The following is a 15861-nucleotide window of genomic DNA, read 5'->3' as shown; positions in this document are numbered from 1 at the left end:
CACGGCTTACTGTTACCTTTCGAGTGACTGGATCATACAACCGGTAGGCTTTCGACCCTGGTTCCGTACCAAGGTGAACTAAAACTCTCGACCTATCATCCAGTTTTCGTAGGTGAGGAGCCTTTGTTCTTGCGTATCCTAAGCACCCGAACACTCGAAGATGACAAAGATTAGGTCTTCTATCTCGAAACATCTCATAAGGAGTCTTATCTTTAAGTGTTCTTGTAGCAACACGGTTAAGCAGATATGTTGTATGCCTGATTGCTTCTCCCCACATAAAATTGGGAACTCTCATATGCTTGAGTATACTACGGGTCATCTCCATCATAGTCCTATTACGCCTCTCGACAACCCCATTCTGTTGTGGAGTGTATGGGGCTGTGAGATATCTAGTTATTCCCGCATTAGCACAGAAATCATTAAACTCTTGAGACACAAATTCTCCTCCACGATCTGTTCTGAATGTCTTGATATGCTCCCTTGTTTCTTGCTCCACCAAAACCTTGAATCGTTTGAACTTGTTAAATGCCTCACTCTTTTCTTTCAGCAACGACGTCCACATATATCTTGAATAATCATCGATTAGCACAAAGATATACTTGTTCCCAGCCATTGTACTTGGAGTTATGGGACCACAAAGATCTCCGTGAATCAACTCTAAAGATTTAGTTGCTCGATAAGTAGTGGCTTGTGGGAATACTTGACGTGTTTGCTTTCCAAGTAGGCAAGAACCACAAATCTCTTTTTCAAAGTTCATCCGTGGGACTCCTATGACAAGTTCTCCTTGTATCATAGCTTTCATTGATCCAAAATTCAGATGACCCAAACGGGCATGCCACCTGGTAGTGTCGCTCGTTGCTGCAGAGAACAAACACACCGAGTCCTTAATTCCCATGTGTACTTTGTATAACCTGTTCTTCGATCTGGTTGCTTTAGCTAGCAGCTTGCCATCACAATCTCGCATTATAAGATTGTCTCCTTTCATTCGGACATCGCAGCCTGATTCTGTAGCTTGTCCTAAGCTGATGATATTGCTTTTGAGTCCCGGTATGAAGTACACATCAGCCATTGTTCTTGATTCACCATTCCTGTCTATGAATTCAATTGTCCCCTTCCCTTTGATGTCGATTCGAGAGTCATCACCAAAGCGTACTTTCCCAATAACAGCATTATCAAGACTTGCAAAATACCTGCGGTCTCCTGTCATATGGTTGCTGGCGCCATTGTCAAGGTACCAAGCATCCTCTCCAGTGTTTGTTTCATAACGGCTTGGCACGACCTTCTCTTCATTTAAATTCACGATCTCATGTATCATAAGTTCATCTGCTTCCGCTGTACTTTTATTGTCGGTTTCCTGCACCTCCTGTAGCTTAAGTAGACAGTCAGGACAGTTTGAAGCAAAGTGTTGGTTTGTCGCAACGATAACAGATCACCCTTGACGTATCTCGTCCACCATTGCCACGCCCACTGTTGAACCGTCCTCCGCGACCTCTACCTCTACCAAAACGTCCTCCACGTCCTCGACTTCTGAAATCTCCAGATGAGTCATAGTATGGTTGAGATTCCATGTTCGCAAACATCAGTCTGCCTTGATCATCCTGAACTTCCTCTTCTTCCTCAATGATGCGCTCTTCATAGGTTTTCAAATGGCCAATAATATCTTCAAAACTTGTATTTTTCAGATCGAGTACCTGTTCTAGTGAGGCAACGATGTGAATATACTTTTTCCGTGGGAGACTCTTGAGGAACTTCTTGACAAGCTTAGATTCCTCAATTTCTTCTCCTAAAGCAGCTGATTTTGAGGATATTTCAGAAAGCTTGCCAGAGAAGTCATCAATTGATTCCGTGTCCTTCATCTTCAAACGATCAAATTCGGCCATCAATGTCTGCAATCTTGCTTCTTTGACTCTCTCTGCCCCTACATGTCTTGTCTTTATGGCCTCCCACACCTTCTTCGCCGTGTCCAATTCTCCAACTTGCAAGATAAGTGTCTCAGGAATCGATTGGAATAACAAGGCCATGGCCATGTTGTTTTTCTCATCATCATCAGAAGATTCTTCGATGATATCCCAAACCTTATGCACCCTGAGAAGAATTCTCATCTTCATAGACCAGACTGTGTAGTTGGTCGCAGTTAGCATGGGGCACTTGATCGAAGAAGAAGAAGAGCCTCCTTCTTTTATGTTTGCTAGCGCCGTATTTGATGACTCCGTGATCTCTCCCATAGTATCGATTGACAAGCTCTGATACCAAATATAGAATTTGTATCAAGAATCCTCTTTAAGTTTAAGAACACAAAGCTAAAAGAATTACTCTCTTTTATTAATCTTTAGGAAAATCTCTCAAAACCTAAAGCTCTCTTGTTCTCTCTTAAAACTCATACATTATGCAATGACTCTGCATCTCCTTTTATATTAAACCTTACACAATATTCTCCTAACTCAATTAGGAAAACTAACTTATCTTAGATATCTCCTAAGACTCAAATATGTATATTTAGCTTTTCTCCTAAATATACTCTTCTTGGGCCTCAAGCTATTTCAAGCTTATCCCAACATTTGCCAGCCTCCTAAGTGCAAATGTGTTACTCTCTTGTGTTTGCGGCCACATGTGACCCCCTTCCAGTTGTAGAGACAAGGGGATGAGGTATTCCATGAGGACAAGACAACTCTTTTGTCTTCAGCAACTTGAGACTTGAAGTCCAACAAAGCTTGCCTATCGGTTTCATCATCAGGAAAACCATATGCTCCAAGTAACATGGGAGCAATGAAAGAAAGCAAAAGAAAGAGTCTCATATTTCTATCTTGCAAGAAAGTGAGCATAGAGGAAATGGTGGTTATGCAACTTATAGAGGAAAATGCAAGATTTTTTCAAAAATTAAGTAAAGTTTGATTCACATTGACATTGACTCACAGTTTGATTTCCTGAACCGGCAGTATTTCCGGAGACGACATTGTAGTTTCATATTCCAAGTCCACACAGAGCATTTAAACCATGTCTCTATAGAACTCCCAACCACAAAAATTGACTGTGCATTAATATTAGACATCGACCAATAGACCAAGTTTAGTCTTTTACTATTGCAAAATTAGGTGAGGTATTCGTCTTCACTAATTTTCGGTTTTTAAGCATATCTTACAAACTTTTATTTGGTATTTTGCATACAATATCTTGCAATGTGTTTGATTCAGTATAATAGCAAACATCCACTAAATATGGAACCATCCATTTAGATTATAAATATTTTATTATAAACTAATTAAGTATATTGTAATCATTGGCATTGGCAAGAACACAATGCAAGTATTACAAATTTTTGCTTCGAAAAGCTTACTTTAACCTCAGGGAAAAAGAAAGAGACCAATAATTGTTATACCACGCATCAAAGTCAATTTAGTTTCGAAAGTTGCGGAGTTTCTTTGAGCATTAAACGAGAGGATTTGTAATTGACCAAAAACATATCGAAGAAGTAAAGAAAGATGATTTAAAATTATAAAAATCATAATATAAAATAAGACGTATATACATAGTGCCGTGAAAGCTCTCTGTCTCAAAACATTTGAGAGCCAAAGTATACATTTAACAGATTCAAATAACATAAACATACGATGAAGATAATAACATATGAAAAAGCATAGAAGGTTTGGAAGTTCTTACAACCAAGTTCGAAGGAAGGACATAAGATGAAGGATATACTACAAACTATAATAGCCTTACCGGAGAATCATTACCAGGAAAGATCAGACAGGTGTTGGGACGTTGGATATTGGTGGCTCCGGCGCTACAGCAAAGTGCAGTCCCCTGCGTTGAGGACCACCACCGTGTATCATGAAAGCAACTTCTGCGGCAGCTAGAGCCGCTGCTTCCTGATTTCATAAAAACAAAAGCGGTACATTGTCTTATATGTTAGATTGAGCATTTTTACAATTTAACAGGGTTTGATATGGAGGTTTTTTTAGTATACACACCTGTCTTTGTCTACGTCGTTGTAGTATACCGATGGCCCATGCCATGATGTAACATGGGAGGAGGAAACCAGCGGCACGAAGAAGAAAAAGCTGTTGAAACCAGAGAGTCAAAAGGCAAAGAAAGAATCAATAAAAATCACCAAGAAACTTAAAGAAGTGTAATCAAAGACGGTACAAAGATGTAGGGAAAGATGCACATACAGAGAAGAAGGCAGTTGGATCGTCCTCCTCCTCTGAGTTAGTAGTGAGATTTAGCGCATCTCGTAACAGTAAAAGTGCCATGAGCTGCCATCACAGAAGTATTGAGTTACAGACAGTTGGAATGAGAAAAAGAACATTTAGTTCACATGGTAAGAAATCATATTCTTGACAAGATTATTGAAAGAAAACTGCAAGCTTACGATGAGAGCAGCAGAGCGACAAAAGGCAGCTCCGCTTGAGTTAGACTCAGAATACTCGTCATAGTCAGCTTCCAAGAAATGGCGTTCTGCTGCAGCCATTGCCAGAATGCGCGGGTCGGTCAAGTCCAATGGCACTCCGTTCTCCCAATCATCACTGCAGGCAAGAACAATGAGGCTCCAGCATAAAAGAGATAATCACAAAAAAATAAATAAAAAGAGAGTTACAATGGGGGAAAGGAAATGTATAGATAATGTTAGTTATCGATATCTTACGACGAGACTACATCTTGAATTCTCTATACCCTACCAGAATCATACCATGCCAAAATAAAATATAATTGAATGTATATTAGACTTAGCAAATAGATGAGGAACACAGTTCATGACTTAAGTATATTGATGGCTTCTTAGAAGGTATTGATTTGTTATAAATGGTTACAAATAATCCACTTGTACAACCATTAAACAAGTCATAATTCTCTTTGTTTAGGACAAACTATTCTACTACTGGAATATCAATTTGCTGTTCAAGTCAGTAAAGCGGCAAGCAACATAAGATTTTTGGAAAACTTACCCGATGTGAATGATCGTTTCATCAGGAGTAGGAGGCGGTGGTGCTGTATATCCAGGTTGATAAGGCTGATCATCATCAGAGTCAAAACAAAGAACGTTTTAGAAGTTGTAATCGACATTCCTCTTGTAGTTAATAGCAGTTAGATAACTAAAAAATTGAGCAGCGATAACAAGGTGAACAATTCTACACTAACATAAAAAAAAATCCCAATAATTAAAACAGAAACAATCAAGAAGACAAGAACCTTTAATTTCAGGAACATTGTGTAACTACAACAATGTTACAGATATGAATAAATTGATTACTGTTGATCCATTTCACATCCAAAGTTCCATTTGTGGCATCTTAAATTGCTATGAACTTTTAGATAAGTAAATTGACATAAAGATACAAGATTTAGCATCAGAGTCTGAGAAACTGATGAGTTTTACCTGGTGGCATATCTCACAGGTTATGTCGCCTTTCTCATTACACCAACGCTGAACACACTTGCGGTGAGCATACTGCGTTTAAGTCACAAAACTCAATAAAAACTCTCAAACCAATAATACCATATAAAAGACAAACAAAAAAAACAAATGAGATCACAAAATATATTACCTTCAAACTACCATTACAAGCACAAGGAGCCTCAAGGTTCTTAGTGGTATCTTCCTCCTGGCAAATACGACACTCAACAGATTGGAGGAGAAGTGGTTGTTCTTCTTCCTCAGCTTCATCCACAGATGATGAAGAAGAAGCCAAATCCGTGCCTTGAGGCCGGGAAGAGCTTTCTCCAGAAGAATCTGAAGACTCAGAATCTTTCTCCATCTCAGAAGTAATGAGACGATCGGTACATAAACTCAAATGATCGGCCATGTTTACAAACTTAGCACCAAATTGATATCTGTAACCAAGAAGCTCAAAATACATTAAATTCAGGAACATTTGATAAAATCTCACAGGAACAAAACAAACCCTAATCAAAAAAAAAAGCCCCAAATGCAATTAACAAACCAAAGAACAGAGACAAATTCGATTTGATCTTTAGAATCAAACCCTAATATTCTACAAATGTAAATTCAAAATTGAATCAATTTTAACCATAGAAGAGTAATAATAATCGATGAAAATTAACATTACCTGGAAATTATTCTTGAATTCGAAGGAAAAAAAATGGTATTTTTTTACGAAATCTGGAACCTTTTAAGCTCAAAACGAGAACTCTTACAATTTGTGTTTGTTTTTGTCTCTCTCTCCGTGTTCGGTCTGAATGAATAATCAGATAAACATTATTAAATATTTTTGGGAGCGCGTTTTTTTAGTATAAAATATCTATAAGAAAAAAAGGAAAAATGTATAGGCATGGAATTAGGCTCGGCATCAGTACGAACCGGAGCTTTGGAACTTGGTGAGATTAACGTCTGTTAAACGGCTAGTTGCTTGTCTTGTCTATAGTCAATTTTGGTTACGATTTTTGTTTGGTTTTAACTTTTAACTTTTAAATATTAATAAAGTTTTTTTTTCACCTAAATCAGATACAAAAATAAATTAATTGGTCCATATAGTAATTAATTTATTAAGCTTTGGTTGAAAGAGAATTTTATGTGACATATAAAAATAACATTATTTGCTTCTTTTTTCTTCAATAGAGTAGGCAAAAATGGACCAAGTTGCATGCAGCCTTTTTAACAAGTTGAAAATTCTTCTAGAGGTTCCTTTATTTCATCCTAATTTAGTTTGACTTTTTTGCTCTTTGTTAAAAAAAACTCAGTAATTAAATGAACCGCCTTCTAATGTTTGCATGATTGAATTAACCAGTTCGGTTTTAAAAATCACGTGCATTAAAGGTCGCTTATCCTTCGATGGGATCGCAGGTCTTGTATTAGTTGCTATTTGTGGTGCACTATTTTGTGGAATGTGGGTAGTGGTTATGATCTTTTCGACCGAAAAGAAGGAATAGTGCATATTTTTTGTTGGGGATTTCCTGTAAAAAGTTGTCACATTTTTTAACGATTCTTTATGAAAGATATTTATTCCATCATAATAGAAGTTAAAGAGGATGTTTCTGCTCGGCGTGTCCATAGAAATTCGAGGTCAAGGAGCTATCCGGTTTATATAATCTAAGCAGGTCCGGCTTAGCACATGTGTTGGAGGTGCAAGAGCATAGGGTTCAAGGTCCAAAAAAAAAATTTACATGTTAAATTTTTTTTATATAAATAATAGATATATTGAAGATTATAGTCTGAGATTGGTAAGGGATTAATTCTCTTGGTTTGGTTGGTTTAGTCAGATAACCGAGGATTTATTAAGGTCAGGTTTAGGTTATGAGATCCGCTAAGGTTTTGCCACGCGTCCTCTCTTCTCTCAGTTGGTCTACACGCTTTGCATGTGAGAAGGGTTGTTACGCCTATAGGTTTATCGTCTCTTCTTCTTCCTTTTGTTATCTTGTTGTAACAGTAGAGAGAGAGAGAGAGATTGTAGAGAGAAAGAGTGATAGTAGATCGGAGAGATCTTGTAACAGTTGTGGTAAGCTCAGGTTCGAGCAGTATTAGTGGATTTCGGAGTTCCATCTCTGGCAAGACGTAGGTTAACCACATCGATTAACCGAACTCGTTAAATCGTGTGTGTGTTATTTATCGCTTTACTTCTCTTCTTCTCTTCATTCTGATCGAAGAAGATCTCAATCGGCGAAGTCGATCTTAACAAATTGGTATCAGAGCAAGGTTTAGGCTTCGTCTGTCAGATCTGTTAAGCAAGATGACAAATACGAAACTCAAGGTGGCTGTGTTCGATGGATCTGGTGACTTCTCTCTTTGAAAGACACGGATGTTGGGTCACCTGAGGATTCTAGGTCTTAAGGATGTTCTAAAGGAGCAAGAGCCATTTACGCCTTTGACTGAGGCAGAAGAAGACGATTCGGAGAAGAAGAAGAAACAAATCGAAGATGAAAAGTCAAGAACGGAGCTGTGTGAGAAGGCGTTGGACATTATCTTTCTAAACATCAACGACAAGGTTCTAAGGAAGATCGATCAGTGTACGACGGCAGCAGAAGCATGGTCTATGCTTGAGAGGCTGTATCTTGTGAAGTCTTTACCAAATCGGGTATATCTTCAGCTCAAGGTTTACAACTATAGGATGTAGGAATCCAAGAGTCTGGACGATAACATAGATGAGTTCTTGAAGATGATCTCAAATCTGAACAATCTTCAGATTCAAGTTCCTGATGAGGTTCAAGCAATTCTGATCTTGAGTTCTCTACCGGAGAAATATGACATGTTAAAGGAGACTCTGAAGTACGGACGAGATGGAATCAAGATGGAGGATGTTATCAGCGCTGCTAAGTCAAAGGAGTTGGAGTTCCGGGATGAATCTGGTGGTTCAAATCAGATTGGAAAGGTTTGTATGTTCGCGGAAAGGGATTTACAAGAAGTTCTACATATCAAACTGATCAAGGGAGCAATACTGGAGGATCAAGATTTGAATCCAAAGAAGTAAAGAAGGTTTGTTGGATCTGTGGTAAGGAATGGCACTTCAAGAGGCAGTGTTACAAATGGATTGAGAGGAACAAGACCAAAGGTCAAGGGAATGACTCTGGTGAAGCTGCGATGGTCAAGGATGATGCCAATTACTTGTCGGCTTAGTGGCGTCTGAAGTTAATTTGATCATGGGGGAAATTACTGAAGATGAGTGGATCATGGATACTGCATGTTCGTTTCATATGACGTCAAGAAGGGATGTGTTCATTGAGTTAAAGGAGGTGTCCTACGGCAAAGTTCGAATGGAAAATAACTCATACTATGAGGTTAAAGGAATTGGTTCAGTTAGGTTTCAAAATTCAGATGGATCTACTTTTATTTTGCATGAGGTCAGATACATGCCTGATATCTCGAGGAATTTGATTTCAGTTGGTACTCTTGAAGCCAAAGGGTGTGAGTTTAGAGGTGGCAAAGGTGTTATGAGAGTGGTCAAGGGTGACAATGTCTTTATGAAAGGAGTTAGGCGTCAGTCTCTTTACATATTTCAAGGAAGTGCAAGAGTTTCAGAGGTTTGTGCTGTCGAATGCAATAAGACTGCAGAAGAGGTTAAGGGTGATAACAAGGCCAGGTTGTGGCACAGTAGATTGGGACACATCGGTCAAAAGGGTCTTCAGATTCTAGAGGAAAAGGGTTGTTTGGAAGGTTCCAAGTCTACGGAGATGGGGTTTTGCGAGGATTGTGTTATTGGTAAAACACACAAAGTCAGTTTTGGACCGGCTCAACATGTTACTAAGGAAAAACTTGACTATGTTCACTCTGATCTTTGGGGCTCTCCCAATGTTCCCTTGAGCTTAGGTCGGTGTCAGTACTTCATTTCTTTCACGGATGATTTCTCTCGGAAGGTGTGGATTTATTTTCTGCGTTTCAAGGATGAGGCTTTCAAGAGCTTTGTTAGATGGAAGAAAATGGTTGAGACACAGTCAGAGCGTAAGGTGAAAAGCTTCGAACCGATAATGGCCTTGAATTCTGTAATCATCAGTTCGATAGCTTCTGCAAGGATGAAGGTATTGTCAGGCATAGGACTTGTACTTACACTCCACAGCAAAATGGAGTTGCTGAGAGACTTAATCGAACAATCATGAACAAAGTGAGGAGTATGTTGAGTGAGAGTGGTCTTGGTCAGAGATTTTGGGCCGAAGCAGCTTCTACAGCGGTTTATTTGATAAACAGATCTCCATCTTCGGCCATTGATTTCAGGGTTCCAGAAGAGATGTGGACTTCAGCAATGCCAGTATTGAGTGGTCTGAGGAGGTTCGGTTGTTTTGCATACATTCATTCTAATGAGGGAAAGCTTGAGCCTCGTGCTAAGAAGGGAATTTTTACTGGTTATCCAGAAGGTGTTAAAGGCTTCAAAATCTGGCTTCTAGAGGATAAGAAGTGTGTCATCAGTAGGAATGTGGTGTTCAGGGAAGATGTCATGTACAAAGAAGTCGGACTCGGGCAACAGACAGGTAATCATTTATTTTCCTTTAAGTACTCATGATCTTTCAAGTTTTGATTTTGCAGTTAAGCACAGGGATACTTCGGATGTTGCTCAAGGTGGAGTCGTTACAGATGTTCCAGTTCAGGAAGCAGACAGTCAAGGGAATACTTCTAAAAGACTTAGTAACTACCAGTTGGCTCGTGATAGACCTAGAAGGCAGACTAAGGCTCCGGTCAGGTTTCGGGATTATGATGTAGGAACAGAGGATGAGGATCTTACTGCCTATTTCTGCTGTATAGCTGAAGACGGAGGTAACTCAGAACCATCAAATTTTGTTGAGGCTATGAATAGTCCGGGCAGCGACAAATGGTTAGAAGCTGCAAATGAGGAAATGGATTCTCAGAAGAAGAATGGTACATGGGACTTGGTCGATAAGCCTCCAGGGCATAATGTTATCAGTTGCAAATGGATATTCAAAAGGAAGGCTGGGATTGCTGGAGTTGAGGATCCTCGCTTTAAGGCTAGATTGGTGGCGAGAGGGTTTTCCCAAAAGGAGGGCATTGATTATCAATAAATTTTTGCTCCTGTGGTGAAACATGTTTCAATAAGATACATTCTGTCTGTTGTAGTTCACTTCAACCTTGAGCTACATCAGTTAGACGTGAAGACTGCTTTCCTTCACGGTTATTTGGATGAATATATTCTGATGGAGCAACCTGAAGGTTTCATTGATCAGATGCATCCTGAGAAGGTCTGTTTACTCAAGAAGTCACTATATGGGTTGAAGCAGGCTCCTAGACAGTGGAACAAAAGATTTGATGAGTTTATGGTGAAAAATGACTTCGTCAGGAGCGAGTATGATTATTGTGTTTACTACAAGAGAGCTCCGGGTGATATCTATGTTTATCTCTTACTTTACGTGGATGGCATTCTGGTTGCTTCTACTGACTTGAGGGAGATTGTTGCACTCAAAGCTATGTTGAGTTCTGAATTTGAGATGAAGGATCTCGGAGAGGCAAAGAAAATTTTGGGCATGGAGATAATTAGAGATTGACCTGGTGGAAAGTTGAAAGTTTCTCAAGAAGGTTATTTGATGAAAGTCTTGAGTAACTTTCGAATGGATCAAGCTAAATCGGTGGATACGCCAATGGGAGCTCACTTAATCTAAAGTCTGCTACAGAAGATCAGTTGAAGGTGGAGGAAACTTTTATGAAGAAGATGTCGTATCGGAGTGCAGTGGGCAGTGTTATGTATGCTATGCTTGGTACCAGACCTGATCTAGCTTATCTAGTAGGTCTGATAAGCAGATTTATGAGCAAACCAATCAAGAATCACTGGCATGCAGTTAAGTGGGTTCTCAGGTACATTCGTGGTTCAGTGAAGACTTGTTTATAGTTTAGGAGAAAAGGAGATTTTGTTGTTATGGGTTATTGCGACTCAGATTATGCTGCTGATCTTGATCATAGAAGATCTACATCAGGAATGGTTTTCACTGTGGGAAGCAATCCGGTGAGTTGGAGATCTTCTCTGCAAAAGGTGGTTGCTCAGTCTTCCACTGAAGCAGAGTATGTTGCCTTGTCAGGAGCCGTAAAGGAAGCTGTCTGGCTAAAAGGGTTAGCGGAAGAGCTTGGTTTTCCTCAGAAGACGGTGGAGGTTCACTGTGACTCTCAGAGTGCAATCGCACTTGCTAAAAATGTTGTGTTTCATGAGCGAACGAAGCACATTTCGGTGAAGTTTCACTTCATCAGGGACCTGATTAACAAAGGAGAGATCGCAATTGTGAAGATTCCCACCGAGTATAATCCTGCTGACATTCTTACCAAGGTTCTACCTATTGCTAAGTTTCAAGAAGCATTGCAGATGCTTCGAGTTGCTAGGAACTGAGCTCGTCCTGTTGGACGTTAAACAGGTATCCGGGTTTGGGTACAAGGACTTTCACCAAGTATAGTAATCTCAGACTAAGGTGGAGATTTGAAGATTATAGTCTGAGATTGGTAAGGGATTAATTCTCTTGGTTTGGCTGGTTTAGTCAAATAACCGAGGATTTATTAAGGTCCGGTTTAGGTTATGAGATCCGCTAAGGTTTTGCCACACGTCCTCTCTTCTCTCAGTTGGTCTACACGCTTTGCACGTGAGAAGGGTTGTTACGCCTATAGGTTTATCGTCTATTCTTCTTCCTTTTGTTATCCTATTGTAACAGTAGAGAGAGAGAGATAGAGATTGTAGAGAGAAAGAGTGAGAGTAGATCAGAGAGATCTTGTAACAGTTGTGGTAAGTTCAGGTTCGAGCAGTATTAGTGGATTCCGGAGTTCCATCTCCGGCGAAACGTAGGTTAACCACATCAGTTAACCAAACTCGTTAAATCGTGTGTGTGTTCTTTATCGCTTTACTTCTCTTGTTCTCTTCATTCTGATCAAAGAAGATCTCAATCGGCGAAGTCGATCTTAACATATATATATTTATATATATATTTGGGTGTATTTTATAAAATATCACTGAGTCTACATAAACTTTGAGCCAGCCCTGAATCTAAGACACCGTTTTCAAATTAAGACTTGGGTTCTAAAGTTTGCATTTTATGCATATACCAAGTATCTCCAATACATACATACAAATCCGAAGCTCCGGTTCGTTCTAAAGATAACAACTGTAACTATGACACACATCAGATCAGAGTATAAATGTAGCTTAGTATTATGATTTTTTTGTGAATAATTGATTGTATGATTTGATTCATACGATTCTTATACTGGTTTAGAGGAATTGAAATGTGGTTTAGAGGAATTGAAATGTCGTGGGAATGAACCATTGATAGTTAATACTTTTAGGAGCTGTATTACAGATTTTAAGGATGAAATGTTTTTGTTATAGTTAAGAGCTTGATTGATTCTCCCGCAACCGTTATGTTTAAACCAGTCGGGTACTAAATGACTATTCAAATCGGTTTAAAGCATTTGAAAGATTCGCATGGTAGGCTAATGTATTCGATTGTTTATGCACGAAGATCATAAGGGAATCATGAAGTCCTCTCTTACTAGTAGCTAGATATAGAGGAAGAGGCCCAAAGGTTCAGACGATAGAGTGTGTTTGCTCCCTTATTGCTTTTTTGCCCTTCTCGATTACTTTTTTTTTTTTTTTTAACAAAGGCCCTTCTCGATTACTTTAGAAAATTAAAATTGAATCTTTAATTACCCGAATATATCATATATGTGACGGCATATATATATTGAATATCGGTTTATGTAGTAACGAATAGATTAATTATGTAGTAATTATTAAAGTGATAAAAAAATTAATGATGGATTTTGACAAAATTTGAAGTTAATATATTATTTCATTTTACTAAACATAACTTTGATATAAAACCAAAAGCTATAAAAATATTTTTTTTATAGTTTCTTTTAAAAACAAAATTATTTATGGTTTACCTTGAGAAATTTTCAATAATTTCTATGTAAAAAAGATTTCAATAATTTTTATAGTCTCTGTAAAAAAAAAATCATCATAAATAATTTCTTCTTATTTTTTTCTTTTTTTGATCAAACAGATGTTATCTTTCCATTAAAATAGAAGGTAACAAACAAAGCAGAGAGTGTTTTTAAGATACAACATNTCTTTTTTTTTTTTTTTGAACAAAGGCCCTTCTCGATTACTTTAGAAAATTAAAATTGAATCTTTAATTACCCGAATATATCATATATGTGACGGCATATATATATTGAATATCGGTTTATGTAGTAACGAATAGATTAATTATGTAGTAATTATTAAAGTGATAAAAAAATTAATGATGGATTTTGACAAAATTTGAAGTTAATATATTATTTCATTTTACTAAACATAACTTTGATATAAAACCAAAAGCTATAAAAATATTTTTTTTATAGTTTCTTTTAAAAACAAAATTATTTATGGTTTACCTTGAGAAATTTTCAATAATTTCTATGTAAAAAAGATTTCAATAATTTTTATAGTCTCTGTAAAAAAAAAATCATCATAAATAATTTCTTCTTATTTTTTTCTTTTTTTGATCAAACAGATGTTATCTTTCCATTAAAATAGAAGGTAACAAACAAAGCAGAGAGTGTTTTTAAGATACAACATAATTGGGACTTGCCCAAAGCATAAAACAATAAAGAAACACAAGTAGATAGGAGCAATCGATGGTAGGAGTTTGAGAGCTATGAACCACATGCTGGGAAGCAAGCTGGAACCTGTGAGGTCAAGGCAAATCGATGCAAACTCCATGAACAGGTTGATGCGGACATCGATCCTACCAACCAAACCGTTGAACCAAATCCTGTACCATATCCTGTACCAGAAGTACGAGAAGGCCCTGTGACACGATCAAAGGCTAAACAGCTAAGGAAGAGGTTTAACCTAGCCGTTCAAGACATCATAAGCTCTCTAGAGCTGAAGGACGTCAACTGGTCTGTACCATCATCATGCCGCCACAACATATATGATCACATTGCCGAGGAAGAGCTTGCTGAAGCCTTCACCCAAATGAGCCTTGATCAAACCAGTTCCCCAGGTAAGAAACCTCCTTTTTCAGGTCAAGGAACCTCAAGAAGCCAAGAGAAGACATCGGAGCTGCAAGAGACGTGTGATACAAGCTACACCTCTGAAAGCGATCAAGATAGCAAAGATCAAGACCAAGACACAGAGGGCATGGACGAGCATCAAGAGACTGAACAAGATATTCTAGAAGGATCCCAAGAAGACCCCTACTTCAAGAAACAAGTACAAGACAAGACGCCTGAAGTAGTTCAGCAAGTACAAGAAGTGGTTCAGAGAACATCAACTGGGCCTAGATCGCATCCAGGTAAGTCTTATTCAATATTTTCGATCCTTGCAGGTCCCACCAGCCCCAGCAACGGCTAGAAGACTTCCTCATCAAGAGAGATCAAGTCTAATTAGCGTTTTCTTTTATTAGCTTATTTACTTTCCAAAAAGACAATGATTTGTGTTTGATTTTATTTTCTTTCCTTGTTGCATTTTCTGCATTTATTTTTCGGCCTTAAGGCTAGCTGAAGGACTCTTATAAAGTCCCCCTGCAGCAGTTGTACGAATTTCACCTTTGATTATCAATAAAATACTGAATTTTCTTATTTTTCTCTTTAAGTGTTCTTAAGAGAATTAAGCTTGTTCTCTGTCTTGTGTGTGAGATTCCACAAGGCTGAGTTCGTGTACTGTATCAGAGACCAATCACATCTCTGTGGTGTACTTCAATCCGCCAGCACTTCCCCCTCTACCGATCCCACACGAGAGAAGCGACCGCCATCGTGTCAGATCTCCACCATCGACCATCTTTCCTTCACAAGAGAGAAGCGACCGCCAGCTTGTGAAGCCATCAACTCTATCCCGGTATAAGACTCACCACCGAGTCTTGTATCATCTGGTATCAGAGCACAGTTCACGCTGTTCCCTTGCCAAGTTTATCTTTTCCATTTACTTTCATTCGATTTGTAGCTTTTGTTTTATTTTTATTTAAAAAAAAAAAATTAAGAACCCTAGTTTGCCGCAGCTTGGTCTCTAGGTTGTTTAGTTTATTTACAAACCATAAATCAAAAAAAAAAAAAGAGTTTGTTTCCATAAGTCGTCTGTTTCACTGTTTCAGTCTCTGCATTAGATCTTGAACTAGTTCATCTCGCATTTTTTTTTTTAAAAAAAAAAAAAAAAAAAAAAAAAAAAAAAAAAAATGTATCCTTTTCAGCTTTCGTTTCATAGCTTTATTACTGCTATTCATTCGTAAAATTTTAAAAAAAAAAAAAAAAAAGTTTCCTTTGATTTTCTTTGAAATTTCTTTCTTTTAAACTTTTGTGGTACGTTGATCCTTTGTTGTTTTTGTCTGAGTACAGAACCGTTCTAGACACTCGATATGGGAGAAAACGCAGAAATACCCCAAGACGCCATGATGCAAATGATGAGAACCCTCACAGAGCAGTTGAGAGGACTCGGCGATAGAATCGGACGT

General features: G+C 38.2%; 1 protein-coding gene across 1 annotated transcript; it reads right to left on the bottom strand.

Annotated features, from left to right (window-relative positions):
* LOC104711219 lies at positions 3506 to 6211 on the bottom strand. Its single transcript, XM_010427897.2, has 8 exons — positions 6066 to 6211; positions 5544 to 5829; positions 5375 to 5446; positions 4944 to 5008; positions 4370 to 4523; positions 4170 to 4253; positions 3969 to 4058; positions 3506 to 3866 (listed from the first exon to the last, which is right to left on the bottom strand). Exons 2-8 carry the CDS (start codon positions 5799 to 5801, stop codon positions 3741 to 3743), a joined length of 849 nt encoding a protein of 282 aa, XP_010426199.1. The 5' UTR covers positions 5802 to 5829; positions 6066 to 6211; the 3' UTR covers positions 3506 to 3740.

Source organism: Camelina sativa, chromosome 9 (genome assembly GCF_000633955.1).
Source record: "Camelina sativa cultivar DH55 chromosome 9, Cs, whole genome shotgun sequence".
In the NCBI taxonomy this organism is placed as follows: Eukaryota; Viridiplantae; Streptophyta; class Magnoliopsida; order Brassicales; family Brassicaceae; genus Camelina; species Camelina sativa.
Note: the sequence above shows the minus strand (reverse complement) of the source record. Positions and strands in the feature narration are given on the sequence as shown.

Excerpts from the sequence above, each read along its gene's own strand:
- LOC104711219 (XM_010427897.2), bottom strand. The coding sequence starts at position 5,801 with ATGGCCGATCATTTGAGTTTATGTACCGATCGTCTCATTACTTCTGAG. Across the intron at positions 4,059-4,169 it reads ATCCAACTGCCTTCTTCTCT|CTTTTTCTTCTTCGTGCCGC; the intron begins GTATGTGCATCT and ends TGGTTTCAACAG. Across the intron at positions 3,867-3,968 it reads AACGACGTAGACAAAGACAG|GAAGCAGCGGCTCTAGCTGC; the intron begins GTGTGTATACTA and ends TTATGAAATCAG.